Source organism: Barbus barbus (genome assembly GCF_936440315.1).
Source record: "Barbus barbus genome assembly, chromosome: 28".
Classification (NCBI taxonomy): domain Eukaryota; kingdom Metazoa; phylum Chordata; class Actinopteri; order Cypriniformes; family Cyprinidae; genus Barbus; species Barbus barbus.
This window is the reverse complement of record NC_136756.1, coordinates 13,604,634-13,620,241: the sequence shown is the minus strand read 5'-3', so window position 1 is coordinate 13,620,241 and position 15,608 is coordinate 13,604,634. Positions and strand designations below refer to the sequence as shown.

The following is a 15,608-nucleotide window of genomic DNA, read 5'->3' as shown; positions in this document are numbered from 1 at the left end:
TCTTTTTTATTTTATTTATTTCTTTTACTCTTGAGGCAGAAACAGACTTCTATAATAACCAGCTTTTCAATCAGGATAAAAACTATGTTTTCCTCTTTAAATGAGCACAAAAAGACACACACCCCCTCTCTTAGCAGTCAAACCCCTCTCAGTGCCCACATTACATTAATATACAAAAACACCATCGCAACAAATGAGGCTATTGAAGTCTCACATTGGCAGCTTAATCATTCTAGTAGGATCAGAGGGGGAATTGTTTAGATTGGCTTTCATTATTCAAGGTCTGTATATGATTTGCGCTGCCCGTCTAATTACTAGGGGTACTGACCACCGGGAGCAGTTGACTGAGGCAATGCTAAATAGGTTTACCTGCAACAAGATTTGAAGGTCAAGCTGTTTATTGCTGAGCGCCTCTCTCTCGGCCATCCAAGTAAAAAAAAAAGACAACTAAAAAGAATTCGATGTCTTGAATTTGGGCTGATATTTTGCAGATGGTTTGGCAAGCTATTGAAACGCATATATAGTAGATCAGAAAAGAGTTTATGGTAATTTAGGTGGTAAAATGATCAAAAAGAGTGTGTAATTTCTCATGGCATAATGATTAGCCCCATGTCTTCCAGGCATTAGACATCTAATACATTCTTCCTTTTGAACCATTGGTTCTTTCTCTGCATGCAAAAAGTCAATCAGGTCATTAGTCAGAACAGAAAGTGCTGTAAAACTCCTGGTGCATATACTAGCTGGTCTAAGAAAGCACTACTTTAGGTTAAGAGTGACACTGCAATGCATGACCTTACTCTGAGCTTGGTAATGGTTTTATCTTTTGTCAGCTAATACTTGGATTTGTCTGAGGACAGTCAGTATTTGCAATGCATTGTTGGAAAATTTGCTCTATTATCCAGCGTGCATGTTTTATCATTGATTTAGGGTTAGAAGTTATTATGGCCATTTTGGACCATTTACTTCTAAACCAATCCAAACTTTCAGAAGTGCATTTAAAAGGTGAACACTTTTGCTACTTTAGCGTGCAGTTAGCTTACTTGCTAACCACACATAATTCAGTTCAACCACTGTTGTATCACACACCATACAGATATAAATCAAGTCATGGTCATTCTTTACAGCACAAACTAGATAGTTGTGTGTGTTTTTGTGCAAATGGGTTGCTTTGCGACACAAATATTACAGCTCGCTAGTTTTCAGTTATATATTCAATGTTCTGTAGTCACATAGTTGGTTAAATGCCACTTAAATTGTCTGCAAAAAGATTTACAAATGCTGACATTTTCAGGGACAGGAAAAGAGATATTATGTGTACAGAATTTTCCACACTCAAAACAACATGAAGTTTAAACAAACCCAAGCTGATCTGAGAAAGTGGTGGCTGGTAAACATACAGTTTGTTTCACCACAGGGTGTCAGCGATTTATATATTTGTATTACATTTTTTAATCACTATTCGGTGTCTTTTTTAAATGTTACTGTTTAAGATTAATATGTTTAACATTGTTAATTTTTTTTTAAAGGCAGCTATTTTAGATAAGAACACCAAGACACAACCAAATCCTGTTTATCAGTTAAATTTAGTTTTAAATGAAAACTCAACTGGTATGAAATATGATCGGACTTGAGAAGATGAGCACTAGACTTACCTACAAGATAGTAGGGGAATATATTTATTATTCAGAATGCACACTTGGAAATAAAAAATTAATTTATAGGAACATTTCAGCAGGTTTAAAATAATTCATGTCAATATAATTCATGAGAAAATGATTCATTGTTTTAATCAACTGACAGCCTTAAAATGTAGTAATAATCTGTATTCGCATGCGTCTCAACTTCCAAATCATTAGCAGCTATAAGTAAATAACTAAAAGAATAACAGTGCAAGTATGATTACAATAATAAATAAAAAACATGTAACAAATTCCAGTTTAACATAACTAGAAGTGGATGACACTGGAAGCCTTACATAGTCAAGGAAAAAATATCCATTCCCGCTCTTACATTAAAAATGAGGTGGTTTAAACCATCTACAAAAATTTGGAATAGATGAACATTTTCTATTGATTGTTGGAGCAGAATTCAACAATTTTTTGACCGCATAAGCTATAGAATGCATACCAACTTTTAGGCCTCGATGCTATCATACTAAACTGTCACTATCGTTTATTTATTTATTTTATTTGAGCTGCATATGTTCCATTTTTGACCATTTTTCCGAATAGAGCGTGCCTTTATCTGTTATCTACACTACTAGACTCTCATTAGACTCATTGTCTAAAGATCACATCCTGTTTATTTGTAAAAAAAAAAAAAAAAATCCTGGATTTGGGCCGGAGTGTGAATTCACAAACAGGCCTATTAAAAGAAGCCATTAATTTAGTTGCATTTGTCAAAGGGCTCAGGCAACAATTAGTACTATTAATGCAATCTTGTCACATGTCGCCATGCCACATGGAATAGCTTCTCACAAGCTGTTCCACGGATCCCTATCAAACCAAATAATTCATTTGGCCCCAGCAGCCCTCACTATGCTAAAATCCCTCTCTTTCTCTTTGACAGAGAACAAGCCTGCAGGGGGAACCATGCTTTCTATGAGGGGACTGTCAATTCTTCTTAGAAGCTCCGTCATGCGCATGTGTGGTTTGCATAGACGTGTACTAATGCATTTAAGATATTGGTGTATGATTGTCTAAGTAATGTGACACAAGCACTTACGCTTTAGCAAAATGGGGTGTTGTGTTTAGTTCGGCGTGTGTGCTTGATTTGATACATGCGCGCTGGAGGAGAATAAGTCTCTCACTTTGTTGAAATTGGCATGAAGAGGTATTCATGCAAATGAACAAGACTTTTGATATGTGCATGGATACACATGTATGTGCATAGAACAGAAGTACATAATAATACAATACAATAAATGTATTCTTGTTATAATCACCTCAAGTGCAACAAAGAAGGCAATATCAAAACAGTCTGTCATGAAAGGAAAACAGTTTATTCATGTTTGAAATTACACATAACTACCACAAGGAAGACTTTTCAGTCCAGGGTGTAGTCTGGTTAGAAAGAAACACGAAACATCTTTAATACATTAGAACCACTGCCACAAATAAATTTTGTATGACTTTTTTTTTTTTTTATCAGTGTCAGAATCACATACGATACAAAAAAAGAGAAAGAAAGTTGGAACCCTGTCACACAGGGTTTTGAAATGTACAATTCTGAATACTGAAACCTCTATGCATTACAGGTTTTCTTTCTTTTTTTTTTAATCATGGGTTTTTGTTTATTATTTTTTTTATTTCTTTTTTGCATGAATTAGTAACAAGATGAGCAACATTCAAAATGTTCTTCAGTATTTACAACAGTTTTACTGTTTGGTGTTAATTTTATGATCGTATTTCCCCCTCCTTGTTCCAGCACAAAATTCCCCTCCACCAGCCACTGTACGCTCCATACTCTCTGTGTTATTCGTATTATTCATATTATGGTTATTTTTTTCTTTTTTAAAAGTTGCAACAAAGCAACTTCGTTTTCTTAGAAGGTTAAAATATACATTAGATTACATAAAGAGCGAGAGAGAGAGAGAGAGAGAGAGAGAGACAGAGAGAGCAAATGTCTTACAATATGGAACTGAATCTAACAAAAGAATGTATTTTAAAAAGACAAAAAAAAAAAAAGAATGGCAAAGTAAAAGACAAAAATGGTGGTGGTGATTTTGTTGAGAGGTAGTCAGTGAGAGCACTAGAAGCTAAAGAAATGTTTTAAATCTATTGGTTTTCTATGAGTTTCAATGAGGTAATAAAGCTGAGTATTTATTTGTGAGATGTATAAATACTCTCAAGCTATGTCATATACAAGAACGTTTTTCAATTGAAAATTGCCAGAAGAGCGTCCAACAAGATATTTCCTTTTCACATCTTCTACACTTCCTTTCCTTAATCGTGGTGGACTGAATATAGATTACGTTTTGTGTTTTTAAAAAAAGCCAGGTATTTCAAAAAATCACCCCCCAAAATGGAGTGGATTGCCTTCCATAGGTGGTCTTGTTTAAGTCATTGCTAGGTGTGATATTAATAAAAACTCAAAAAATATCAGCAATGAAGTCCCCAAGCTGCCTTCTGTAGCATTTAGCCCTGTTAAATGCATCGGTTAGCATCAAATGAATATACGTTTTTTTTTAAGTATCAGTTGTATTCCTGCACTAAAGCTTTGCCGACAGTTGGTTAGAACAATGGAGAGGGGTTATGACTGGTAATAAACTCAAAAGAAGAGGAAAAAACCCTAATAACTCACATACATTTTGAGCTTACTTCAAATGATAAAAGAAACAAAAACTGTACTGGTTTAATATGATTGGAGGAGAGCTTGTTAAGTTAAAAACTGCAGTGGACTGATGTTACGGCTAAGAAATGTCCAGCTTCCAAAACACTGTGGAAAAGTACTGTGGATGAGTCCATGAGGATGTTTCTGGATTATCTGTGAGAGTCTATTCTGTGTCTCTGATTGGTCAGTCTGTGGTTTTGTAGTTCTGTGATTGGTTGTCCACAGCTTGGGAAGGGGCCATGTCAATGAGGAGATCAGTTCGAGGTATCAGAGTGCACACTACCAGGGCCTTCTGTAGGGGAGATCACAGAGGATGGAGTCGTAGCATCATGCCATCCCCCATTACCCTGAAAAAAAAAACAGAAAAAAAAAAATTTGTAATTCATTTCACAGTGGAAAAAAACAAATACACTTTAATATATACAATAGCAATAATAATAATAATACTATATATATATATATATATATATATATATGAATGTTGAAAACGCTTTTTGCTGTTTTTTAATGGAAACTGATACATTACCATTCAAAAGTACAACTTAAACGGAAGAAATTAAGAAATAAATACTTTTATTTAGCAAGGATGCATTAAACTGATCAAAAGTGACAGTAAAGATATTTATAATGTTAAAAAAAGTATTTTAATAAAGGTTAAATATTTATTTATTTATTTCAAATAAATGTTGCTCAGTTCATCAAAGGATCCTGAAAAAAATGCATCACGGTTTCCACCCCCAAAAAACATTATTAATAACTGAGCATTAATAACTTTTTTTTTTCTCAAATAAATATTTATATATTCATATATAATATAGAACTTTTTGCAGAATTTTATGTAAAAAAAAAAATACAGATAATCTTTCCTAGTACTCAATTCACAGGAAGTGCGGGTGTTTATTTGTCTGCTTGCAGTGAAGTGCGTGTCCTAATCCTGGTGTGCACATGTGAGTGAAGCATGCATACATATGCATACTAATGCATTAAGAAATTAATAAGAGAGACTGTCTCCTCTGATCTACTCTCTGACATGCCGACGGCCATCTTGCCACGCTAAACCTACTTTGGATTCTCCCTCTCAGTCCCTGCTTCCCTCGCTCTCAGTAAACAAATTCACATAAACGTTGTGGCCAATGGGAACGATTGCTGAAATCAATGTCTAATCAGATTTCAGCGGTGGGCCGACAGCTTGTCGCTCCATATTTTGATGTCAGTCAAGGGGAGGGAGGCCGGGGCGGGAGGGGGTAAGCTGGAAGGATGCTGAGTGGAAGTGACGGTGCAGGCCTTTCCTCCACCCTGCTCGCCTGAGTGCTCTCGACTCAATCGCCCGGCTCTCAGTGGAGACTGGCTTTAGCTGGATTTCTTCCCTCCAAAACAGTTAAATCCCCCACCTAAGTCAACCATCCCTCTCCATATCAACACAACAAATGGTTAGAGGATGCCATCGGTCCCAACTAGTAGGTTGTGATAGGACCGCAGAAAAAATACCACATTATTTTTTGGTGACCGGTCCCATCAAACACTGCAGTATTAAATGTTTAATTATTTTGTAGAAGTTTGTAAAATTAGGCAGAAGCCAACCTGAGGAAATGCCCTCATTTTTGAAAACAACAAACACAACTATATAAGGTCAAGGAAAATGTCAGACTACATTAAATATAATTAAACAAGGATAAGCATGGCGAATCAATGGCTTAATAAGTAAAATATAAGAAATTATTTAAAAAATAAGTATGGTAAATCATTGCTTAACATAAAATAATAATAACAATAACAATAAACAAACAAATCAATAAAAATGATGAACATGGCGAATCATTGGCTTCATAAATAAATAACAAAATTATACAAATAATTATACAAATAGTAAACATGGTGGATCACTGTTTAAATAATAATAATAATAACTATGCTTAATTTGACATTTTATTTAACTTTTTTGTACAATGAACATTTGAAGGAATTGTCACTTCATGTGAAATCTGGATGCTGTAGCAATAGTAGTTGAGAACTACTGCCGTATGCTGATTTGCTAATGAGGTGTTTGGTTATCAAAACAATCTGTCTGTGTTTCTATATAAAAATCGTGGGGAGATGTTTGTGCCTGTGCCTGTGTGTGTATACGGGGTCTGTTCAGTGGCGGAATTAGGATTTTGCTGATTTTGAGTTCCTGGAACGGGTCAATAAATAGATTGTGCTAGTCTCCTCCAGCCACAATGTCTGGACTGATGCTGAAACGCGAGCGTTATGAGGAAGTCTGCTGTACCCTGATGACATGGATCACTCGCATTAAGCCTGACACACACGCACACAAACACACAAACAAACACACACACACACACACACACACATGTTGTAATGATAGAGTGAGTTCTGACTTGAGCAGTGGACCAGAGTGCGAGAGTGTGAAAGACTGGCGTTTGAGCCTGCGAGAGGCTGACACTTCATCTGCACAGCTACAGGCCACAGAGGCCTCCAAACACACACACATTGACACACACAGCCGTCTCAGCATTAGCCACAGATACACTGCCACGTTTGGGCCCCACTGCTGTGAAAAATCGAGCATACATTTTGACTTATGACATTCATCGTTGTGAGCTTTGCTAGAGTTAATTCATGCAAATGGAGCTCTAACAGTCATCAGAAAGTACGCATATGACAGCTCAGCTCTATTAATTACCTCACTGCAAATTATTCCTCCATCGGATTGCATCTGTTTCTCAATAGAAAGTGATTTGTTTTGCTTTTGGAAAGCTCATTTGTTTTTTTTGATAATGTACAAGGACCATTTGGACCGATAAATAAGCTGTTTTGTATCAGGAATATGTAATAATCCTTAAAACACATTTTACTGGCTCATTTGATAATATTACAAATCCAGAAAATGCTCAATTGTGAAACTATAAAATTTACATGTTCCTGTTTTATCAACTCACCAGCCAGAGTCTTGTCATTCAGTAGTTTTTTTTTTTAGATTAATGTTTAAGGCTAACACATCTAAGTTTATGTTTTTATAAACAATTCCTTGACAAGCAAGGTAACAGATATAACATCTAAACCGGTGTTTAGCTCAAGGAAGATATATGTCTGTATTTCTCTCACCCCCTCTCTCTCTCTCTCATCAAATAAATGAGTCTTTACTCTGATGGTTTCATATTATGCAGTGTATGGTTGGAAAAAAAAAAACATCATATCAAACCTCATCAAGGAAGATAAAATTCATGCCTGCAGACGGCTGCAGGCAATCATACTTTCATATTTCATCATGTTGATAAGGATATTGCAAATTCTTTGAAGCATTGCAAAACAGGCAAACAGAGGCAAGACGTGCTAGTAAAAGCCTTTTCATCTTACCACATTATAGGTTACTGTAATAGGAACTGTTTACACAGGCAACAAACTGACTTAATATATTTCTGAATCTCATTTTCCTCACACCACTCCCAAATACTTGAGCCGCTTGAGCTTTTACTGAGCAAAGCATTTATTCCCGCTTTAAAAAAAGGTCATATTTTCAGTTTTATGCATATTATGGGATAGATACTGCTATCATCCTCTGAATCATCACTCTGTTTGTCGTGGAATTTGGATTTATGGTGGTTTCTTGCTGTCTGACTCAGGTCCTTCTGATTTATGTTATAATAACTATATTTATTTGCACATTACAGATTTTCACAACATTTCTTAGTAAATGTTAACTGAAAATGTTGGTGTTTATGTGCCCACAGCACATCATTTTGTTAAATAAAGCAAAATCTTAACAACAAATTAATACTTTTATTCAACAAGGATGCATTATATTGATCAAAAGTGTACGAATGTTCTAATAATGTTGTTCTTTTGAACTTCATATTCATCAAATAATCCTAAAAAGCATGGTTTACACAAAGTTATTAATCAGCACAACTGTTATCAACATTGATAAGATAAGAATGGTTCCTTGAGCATCAAATCAGCACACTAGAATTCTGAAAGGTCATGTGACACTGAAGACTGGAGTAATGGCTGCTTAAAATCTAGATTTGCCACAAGAAGAATTAATTACATTTAAATATATATTAAATTAGAAAGCAGTTATTTTAGGTTGCAATAATATTTCACAATTAATCAAATAAACGTAGCCTTGGTGACCATAAGAGACTTCTTTCAAAACATTAAAAAAAAAGAGACCTCAAACTCAAACTTGAATGGTAATGTATAACAATTTTCATTCGAAAAGGCTTGAGTTATAGATTATCTCTATCATGTTAGGACAAGTGTAGTATGTTTATTATTGCTTAATTCAGTGGCACTTTAGTCATGGCTTACTGAGACTGTACTTACATTCAAGCCATGTGGACTATACATGGGATTCCCCCCCAGGGCATCATTGTATCCTGCCGTCTGACTGATAACATGGCGCAGGGTATCCACCTGCAGAGGACACAACAGGAAGTCAAGCCTGTCAACATTCTGCGTTACAGAAACACATGCAAACATCAACACAGTGATGTATGGTGACAACAGACTAAGGCAATGGTGTTTAAACAAAAATGTGATGGCTTTACAGTTTACTAAATGAATCATACTAAAATGGAATATGCAGCTGAATGACGTTAGGGATACATATGTGGTTTAATGCAATATTTAGTATACATATGTGTTTCCTCTCTCTATTTCTTTCTGGCGACGATTACTCTATTTCCAGGCTCGAAACTCAAAATCACAGAAAGAAGGAATGGAATAGTTTTGATTTGAAATTTACAACAAAACACGGTAATATTCACATGACAACAGTTGGAGGAGAATATGGTATGTAACACAATATTAGAGCATGAGCAGATATGAGAAATGTTCAGTACACATTAACTCTTTGTCTCTCTCCTTCAAATGGTGTCTTTTAACATGAGGATGAAATGAGCTTATGAGAAACATGGAAAATTTGGATAATCTTGATGAAAAGGGGACAGGATATAGAGGATATAGAGGTCTGAAGAAAGAACAGTACCATACAACCAATACCAACCCAAGAGCTCAAGTCAGAGCCAAATGCATTCACAACATCAACTACAAAATGGGGTCTGCTTCAGGATCAATATACCAGCATAATGCTGTAAATAATGAGTCTCTAGTCAGACGGGCCTCTTATGGGCTGTGATATGGTAATTTAGTTGGGGGTCCAGACTGGAAATTTGAAGGATCCATCCATGTCCAGACTACAGTCATCATTAATCTTCCATGACTATAATGAAGCTAATTGTTGAGGGGGTGATCAAATCTTTATCACTGTCTATATGTTGAGGGGGAGGGAGTTGAGTTTTAATGTGGATGGTAGGCTAGCTGACAGGTCTGCTCTGGTTCACAGCCCCAGGTCCTGTGCGTAGCGCCTACCTGTGACTGCACATTGGCTCCGACTTGTGCCCCTTGGTAAGAATCCCCATTCAGATTCTGCATGCTCATGAACATGTCCCCCGAGTTTGGGAGGTTAAAAGAACCTGACGAACCTAGAAAGGAAAGATGTAAGGAGCTGAATAACGAGAGGATGAGAAAGAGAAAGAGAGGCTATCACAGACTCACACATACACGCAATGTGTGAGGACATACGCGCACCACACGCCACACTAGAAAGTGATGCTCAGATAGCAAGCAACAAAAGGAGAGCAAAAGAAACAAGGAAGAAATGAAAGGATAGGGATGGGGATGATGGCTAGGTTGCATTACATCTCTAGAAGGGCACGTGGGGGTCACCAAAAATGCCAAAACAAAAGGGGGGAAAATCACAAAAAAAGGACAAAGATGGTGTATGGAGTTGGAAGTCTAAGTTTTCCACAGGGGGTTCACACCTATTCCTACTCTAGTGGACTAGTTCATAAAGGGAATATGCCAATGACAAAAAGGACAATAAGAAGCTTATGGAAAAGGCCAGTACCAGTGAACATGTTGGTTAATAGAGTGTTTTTGTTCTCTGCAGAGTCCAGCTGAAATTCTTCATCTTTCATCTGGAATCCTGGGTGCAAGAAAAAGGGGACCCCTTAAAAAACTGCTTACCCACAACTCCTCAGGGTCTAAGCCATGTCTTTATCACAGTCAAATCTTCTGCTTATTATGTCTGAAGAGCATCAATTTAAGGTAGACACTGTATCATTCTGCTAATCAAATATTCATTATTATTTCATACTACACATTTCTTCAAGAGTGTAACATGCTCCAAGCAAGAGATTTCCATCAATTCACAGCGGGGGTAACACTGTCACATATTTATGGATAGAAAGGGAGGACAGTGGGTGAGGATTATCTCGTTTACCCCCACCGGCACCAATACCCTCCCACTCCTCAAAACTACAAACATATTCAGCATGTGCAACCCGCTCACACAGTTTCTGCTTGACTTTGCTCGTCTCGTTCAGCATGTATAGTCTCAGAGGCAGGAGAGTGAGGCTCATCCCCCAGGCTGGGACCTCTCACTGTCACAGCAGCCAATCGGCATGCCAGAGGGAGCAGAGGTTCAGAAGGGACCAAGCTGGAATTGGGGTTGGTTTTTTTGGGGGCTCGTCCGGGATGAGTGCAAGCTTACCGGAGTTGGGTGTGGTGGGTGAGTTGGTCTGACTATTCTGGACAGCGGCGGCTACTGCGTGCGCGGCAGTCACAGCAGTCTTAGCGGCATACAGGTTGGCCTCCTCTTGGAACTTCCCGATGTTTTTTTTGTAGCGGATCCTCTTGTTGCCAAACCAGTTGGATACCTGAGGGAAAGATGGAAAGAAAAGGAAAGAGGGGAAAAAAGAGGAGGGGGCGTCAGATGTCAATGCAGACAAGGCACTGTGCACTGAGCAGAGTGATTGTTTCAAGATGTCATGTTTGGGTCCATCAAGTCCACAGTCCCCAGCCTCCTACAGTAATATCCGCTGGGCATGCAGACTAATTAAGCGATTATCAGACAGGGCTTGTGCGTTATTGCGGATGGAGGCGTGACATGCTCTCTGTTTGTCTCTAGACAAAACCAACACACAAGGGGCTGCTCGTCTTGTGGCAAAATTTGGATCAGTGTTGTGCTTATGGAATCAGGTAGCTAGTGCTAAACGTGAAGGTGGTATATTTCCTTGTAAGGCTAACAGATATCTTACTAAAAAAGAGTTTGTTCTGGTCCCTGGCCCCATTTAAAAAAATAATACATTCTCAATAAGAGTTTTAACATAACTCTCTCTTTTGTTTTTACTTTCACTACCTCTCTTTAAGGTAACTAGGATCCATTCGGTTCCCTTCATTTCAAAGGCAAGGCTTTTATGCATCTTAATAACACTAATGTTCTTTTCTTTTGCATAAAACCACTTTTGTGCTCCTGCCTTAAGACAAATAATAGACATAATAATAACCACTCAGATAGTACACCTAAAAGCAGCCGCACTGCCTCAATGCAATACATTAATAATTACAATAATGCTAATTTTAACTAAAAACAGCAGCCAGGAAACAATAAGATCTGGGTCACATGGGGGGTGGTAGATGAGCAAATGCTAGCACTGCATAATTGTGGAATAATAAAGAGATTAAGGGTTGTTTCTTAATAGCCCTATAAATTACGGTGGCCTGTCGCCGTGGCGATCTCTCCTGCCGTATTCCAGCTCTGGCTGGACTGGAGGACCAGAGAGCCTCAGCCCCTTAATGATGCTTTATTTAATTTCCACCTCTCTGCTTCCATTTTAATATCTCCAGCAGCCCGAGCCACACTACGCTACAGCGGTTGAATTTACATGACATCAGATCATTTCTACCCCCACCATGCCTCTGCGCTTCTAAATCTTTAATATCTAGGCAATTAAAATTAATGACCATTCGGCTGAAGCCACCACCGTTGGCAGGCTTTTGCCTTAACATCAATTGTTTGATGGGTTTACCTAGAGGTTAAACTAACAAGCAAGGTTTAATTGGAAGCAATGAAAGCACTAGCCGTCATCCTTTTTACTTAACCTGCTTATGAAGCAGTTTAAGGCCATGGAAAAGAGGCACACAAGCTAACCTCCTTCTAAAGATTAAATACCTTAAACTTAGCTGTTCCTAACCCTAATGTTTTATATTTTAACAAAACAAACATATTTACAACATATAACTAATTTAAATGATTGTTCTCTAGCTGTATCAATGACAAATAAGGATGAAAGATAAAGATGATGAAAGCAGCAAATCTTTAAAAACGTAGTACAAAAAGTACTGAATGCAATCTTTTTATTCATATTGGTTTCAATGTGAAAAAAAAAAAATAGGGCCCCATTCTGCGATATAGTTTCATGTTTTACGATTTTGTTGTCATATGACAACCAATGGCTCCCTGTATGTCGGTTACACCACACTGACTAAGTTGTCAAATATTTTTTAAATTCTAATATTTTAAAACAAATCTACCTCACATATTTGGGTTTCATATTTATGCGAGAACATTCTAGAGATGCAGTAGACTTGTATGTCTGGAACCCAATAACTGGTTTGTTTGCTTTAAACCAATGGAGAGGAAAGCCTGTGTGGGTGTAGTAAATAATTCACCACTACTCCCTCCCCAAGCTTGGGTCAATATGCCACTAGTGTCACTGAAATAGGATGGATGATCTTACTCAGGTCTCAATACCTCCCGATTTATACTGCTTCTCTTGCTGAGAGTGGAACTTAAATGGAGACTCAGACTTCTGGCTTCATCACACACGCACACACACACACACAAACACACACACACACACACACACACACACACACACACACACACACGCACACACAGACACACAGACACACACGCACCCACTCCCTGACATGGGCGGTTGCAGTGACCAGGGCTGCTGATATTATCAATAATGAAGCAGTCTGCATTAATAGTTAACACATTAACCTGAGGCAGAGCTCTGCTACATGTATAATGAGCTGAAATATTGATATGTGTCGCTCGTTTGAACCGCAGGAAGATCGAAGCGGAAGATCCGCACTTAACTGGGTGATGGGCACCACATTTTGTGCCCACTCATTTACAGGGTGCACAATATCCCCTCTGGACTCAATGCTTAAAATCATAGTGGTTATAAAAACTCTCTCTCAAAAAAACATCATGTGACCTTGTGTGCCTCATTTAGAAGAAAGAGAATAACACATGCACAGAGATTGTGCCCAGATAATGAGGTTGATTCTGTGCACTGAGTGAAGTGGTGCCTGATAAAGGCAACTAAATTTCATCAACAATACCATTAACACCACCCATCACTTCAAATCAGCACATGTCTCAGATACAGTAAAATGGCAATGCAGGCAGCCTCTGGTATCTACGTGTGCTAGAATCTGTTACAATAACAATGGAAAAATCTTGCTACCACCTTAGGAATGTAAATAACTGGTAGAAAAGAATATTACTATATATTATTTGTTTAAAAAAACACTGCAAAACTGGATCTATTTTTTAAACCTCATTGCTATACTATAGCAACCAATAAATTTAAGAACAAAATATTCAAACATACAAATTTATTTAATATAAGATATTTCTAAATAAAAATAGTTCCTGAACATACACAGAACACACTGATTAAATACAATGTGGGGTAAATATCTATCACAGGCATGTCAAAATGTGCAATGACAAGACGTAACACAATCAAAAGGGACACATACTTTTAGCGCTTTGACAATCGAGTGAAATTCTCTAGGGAAGAGTGGAGGGGGGGGTATATATGTATATTACAGCAAAAGTCGTACAACAAAAACATACTATCTGACGCTTGGTTTGGTTACTGAGGACTCCAAATATAGTCCCATTCGACACTTGGTTAAGTGTGCAGATTTGTTGGCACTACAGTAAGTGCAGGAAATGTAGACTTTTGGGGAACAAAGTGCTGAGTATGTCTTAACATGTTCTAAGGTATAAGTGAACACACATAAAGGGGTGACAGAATAAAGGAAAAGCAACAAAGAAAAACAAATGGCACAAGAAAAGTGGAGCAGGAGAAGTCATGACATACCTGTGCCACTGTGATGGTGGTTCCCACCCCCTGAAGGCAAAAAAGAATGGCTTTTACAGGATCTGACTCTGAACAACCCTCCATAAGCCCCTCCCCACAGATAAAAAACATTTATTACATCACAGAGTATGCAGATATGCTCTAAGACCAATAGGTTAACAGTACACATTTTCCTTGACCACCTCTGTGACCTTTTGAAAAAAAACAAAACAGAAAAGAGTTTTGTCTGTGGGGAGATGGGTGTGGGTGGGTACTCTTGCCTTCAGGTGGATTCTGAATTTAGTTATAAGAGTGGGAAAACACTGTGATTCTTTACAATTCCTTGCGATAATGAATCATACTTTGCGACTAAAATAAAGTCCCTCTTCTTTCTCTCCGACACACATACACTCGCATGCACGCACACATTTACTCTAAAACACAATGACTGACACAGATCACCACAAACTGTGGCATCCATCCACAACAGGGTACACTCTGTGTCTTCAGGCCCTGCTTGAGACTCAGCTCAGTGGAAGTATCAGACTGATGTGTTAGAGCAAACAGGTATGCATGCTAGACAGTGACGAGAGGAAAGAAGAGGACAATGAGAGAGAGCGTGCGCTGGAGAGTCTTTCTGGTCTGATCAAGCTTGGCCCTGTCCCAAATGGCACCCTCAGCCCTTGAGATCCTCTTCAGAGTATATACTTTGCCACACGGACTACAGGAAAACAGTCGAGAATGCATAGTGGCTTGAAATGGGCTGCTTGGGAAGGTTTGGAAACCTAAAATGACAACCTGGACACCATATGAGCAAAGGTCACCAGACCGTAAATTCACATTAAGTACACCATTTGAGACAGGGCCTTTGTGTGACCTAGCATAGCCAATTAGCCACAGTTAGCCTAGATAATGGTATTACCCTGCTAAAAAAATTTTGATGGTCTGTCAGGCTGGTCTGTTGACTGGTTTTAGATCAGGGGTCTCCAAAATCAGTCTAGGAGGGCCAGTGTCCTGCTGAGTTTAGCTCCGACCCTAATTAAACACACCTAAACCAGCAAATCAAGGTCTTACTAGGCATGCTACAAACATCCAGGCATGTGTGTTGAGGCAAGTTGGAGCTAAACTCTTCAGGACATCGGCTAGGAGACCAACTGGGTAGCCCTCTAAACCTGCTAGAGCAGGGGTCTTCAAATCTGCTCCTGGCGACCCCTGTTCTGTTCTGTGTTTAGCTCCAACCTTAATGAAACACACCGAACTACCTAATCAAGGTCTTCAGGATCACTTTGAGGTAGGCATGTTGGAGCAGGTTGGAACTAAACTCTG

At 38.2% G+C, this 15,608-nt stretch overlaps 1 protein-coding gene across 3 annotated transcripts in view; it reads right to left on the bottom strand.

Annotated features, from left to right (window-relative positions):
* Positions 1 to 2,981: 2,981 nt before the first annotated feature.
* Positions 2,982 to 15,608, bottom strand: part of LOC306848256 (pre-B-cell leukemia transcription factor 3-like) — a 110,194-nt gene continuing 97,567 nt past the window's right edge. The window contains exons 6-11 of one of the 3 annotated variants that reach the window (XM_079382699.1): positions 14,304 to 14,333; positions 10,889 to 11,054; positions 10,244 to 10,321; positions 9,706 to 9,818; positions 8,659 to 8,748; positions 3,318 to 4,679 (exon numbers count right to left, since the gene is read on the bottom strand). In XM_079382699.1, the coding sequence (XP_079238825.1) occupies positions 4,587 to 4,679; positions 8,659 to 8,748; positions 9,706 to 9,818; positions 10,244 to 10,321; positions 10,889 to 11,054; positions 14,304 to 14,333 (570 nt within the window). In that variant the 3' untranslated portion in view covers positions 3,318 to 4,586. Of the gene's footprint in view, positions 4,680 to 8,658; positions 8,749 to 9,705; positions 9,819 to 10,243; positions 10,322 to 10,888; positions 11,055 to 14,303; positions 14,334 to 15,608 lie in introns of all 3 variants that reach the window. The other 2 variants (XM_079382700.1, XM_079382701.1) reach the window with 2 other exon arrangements.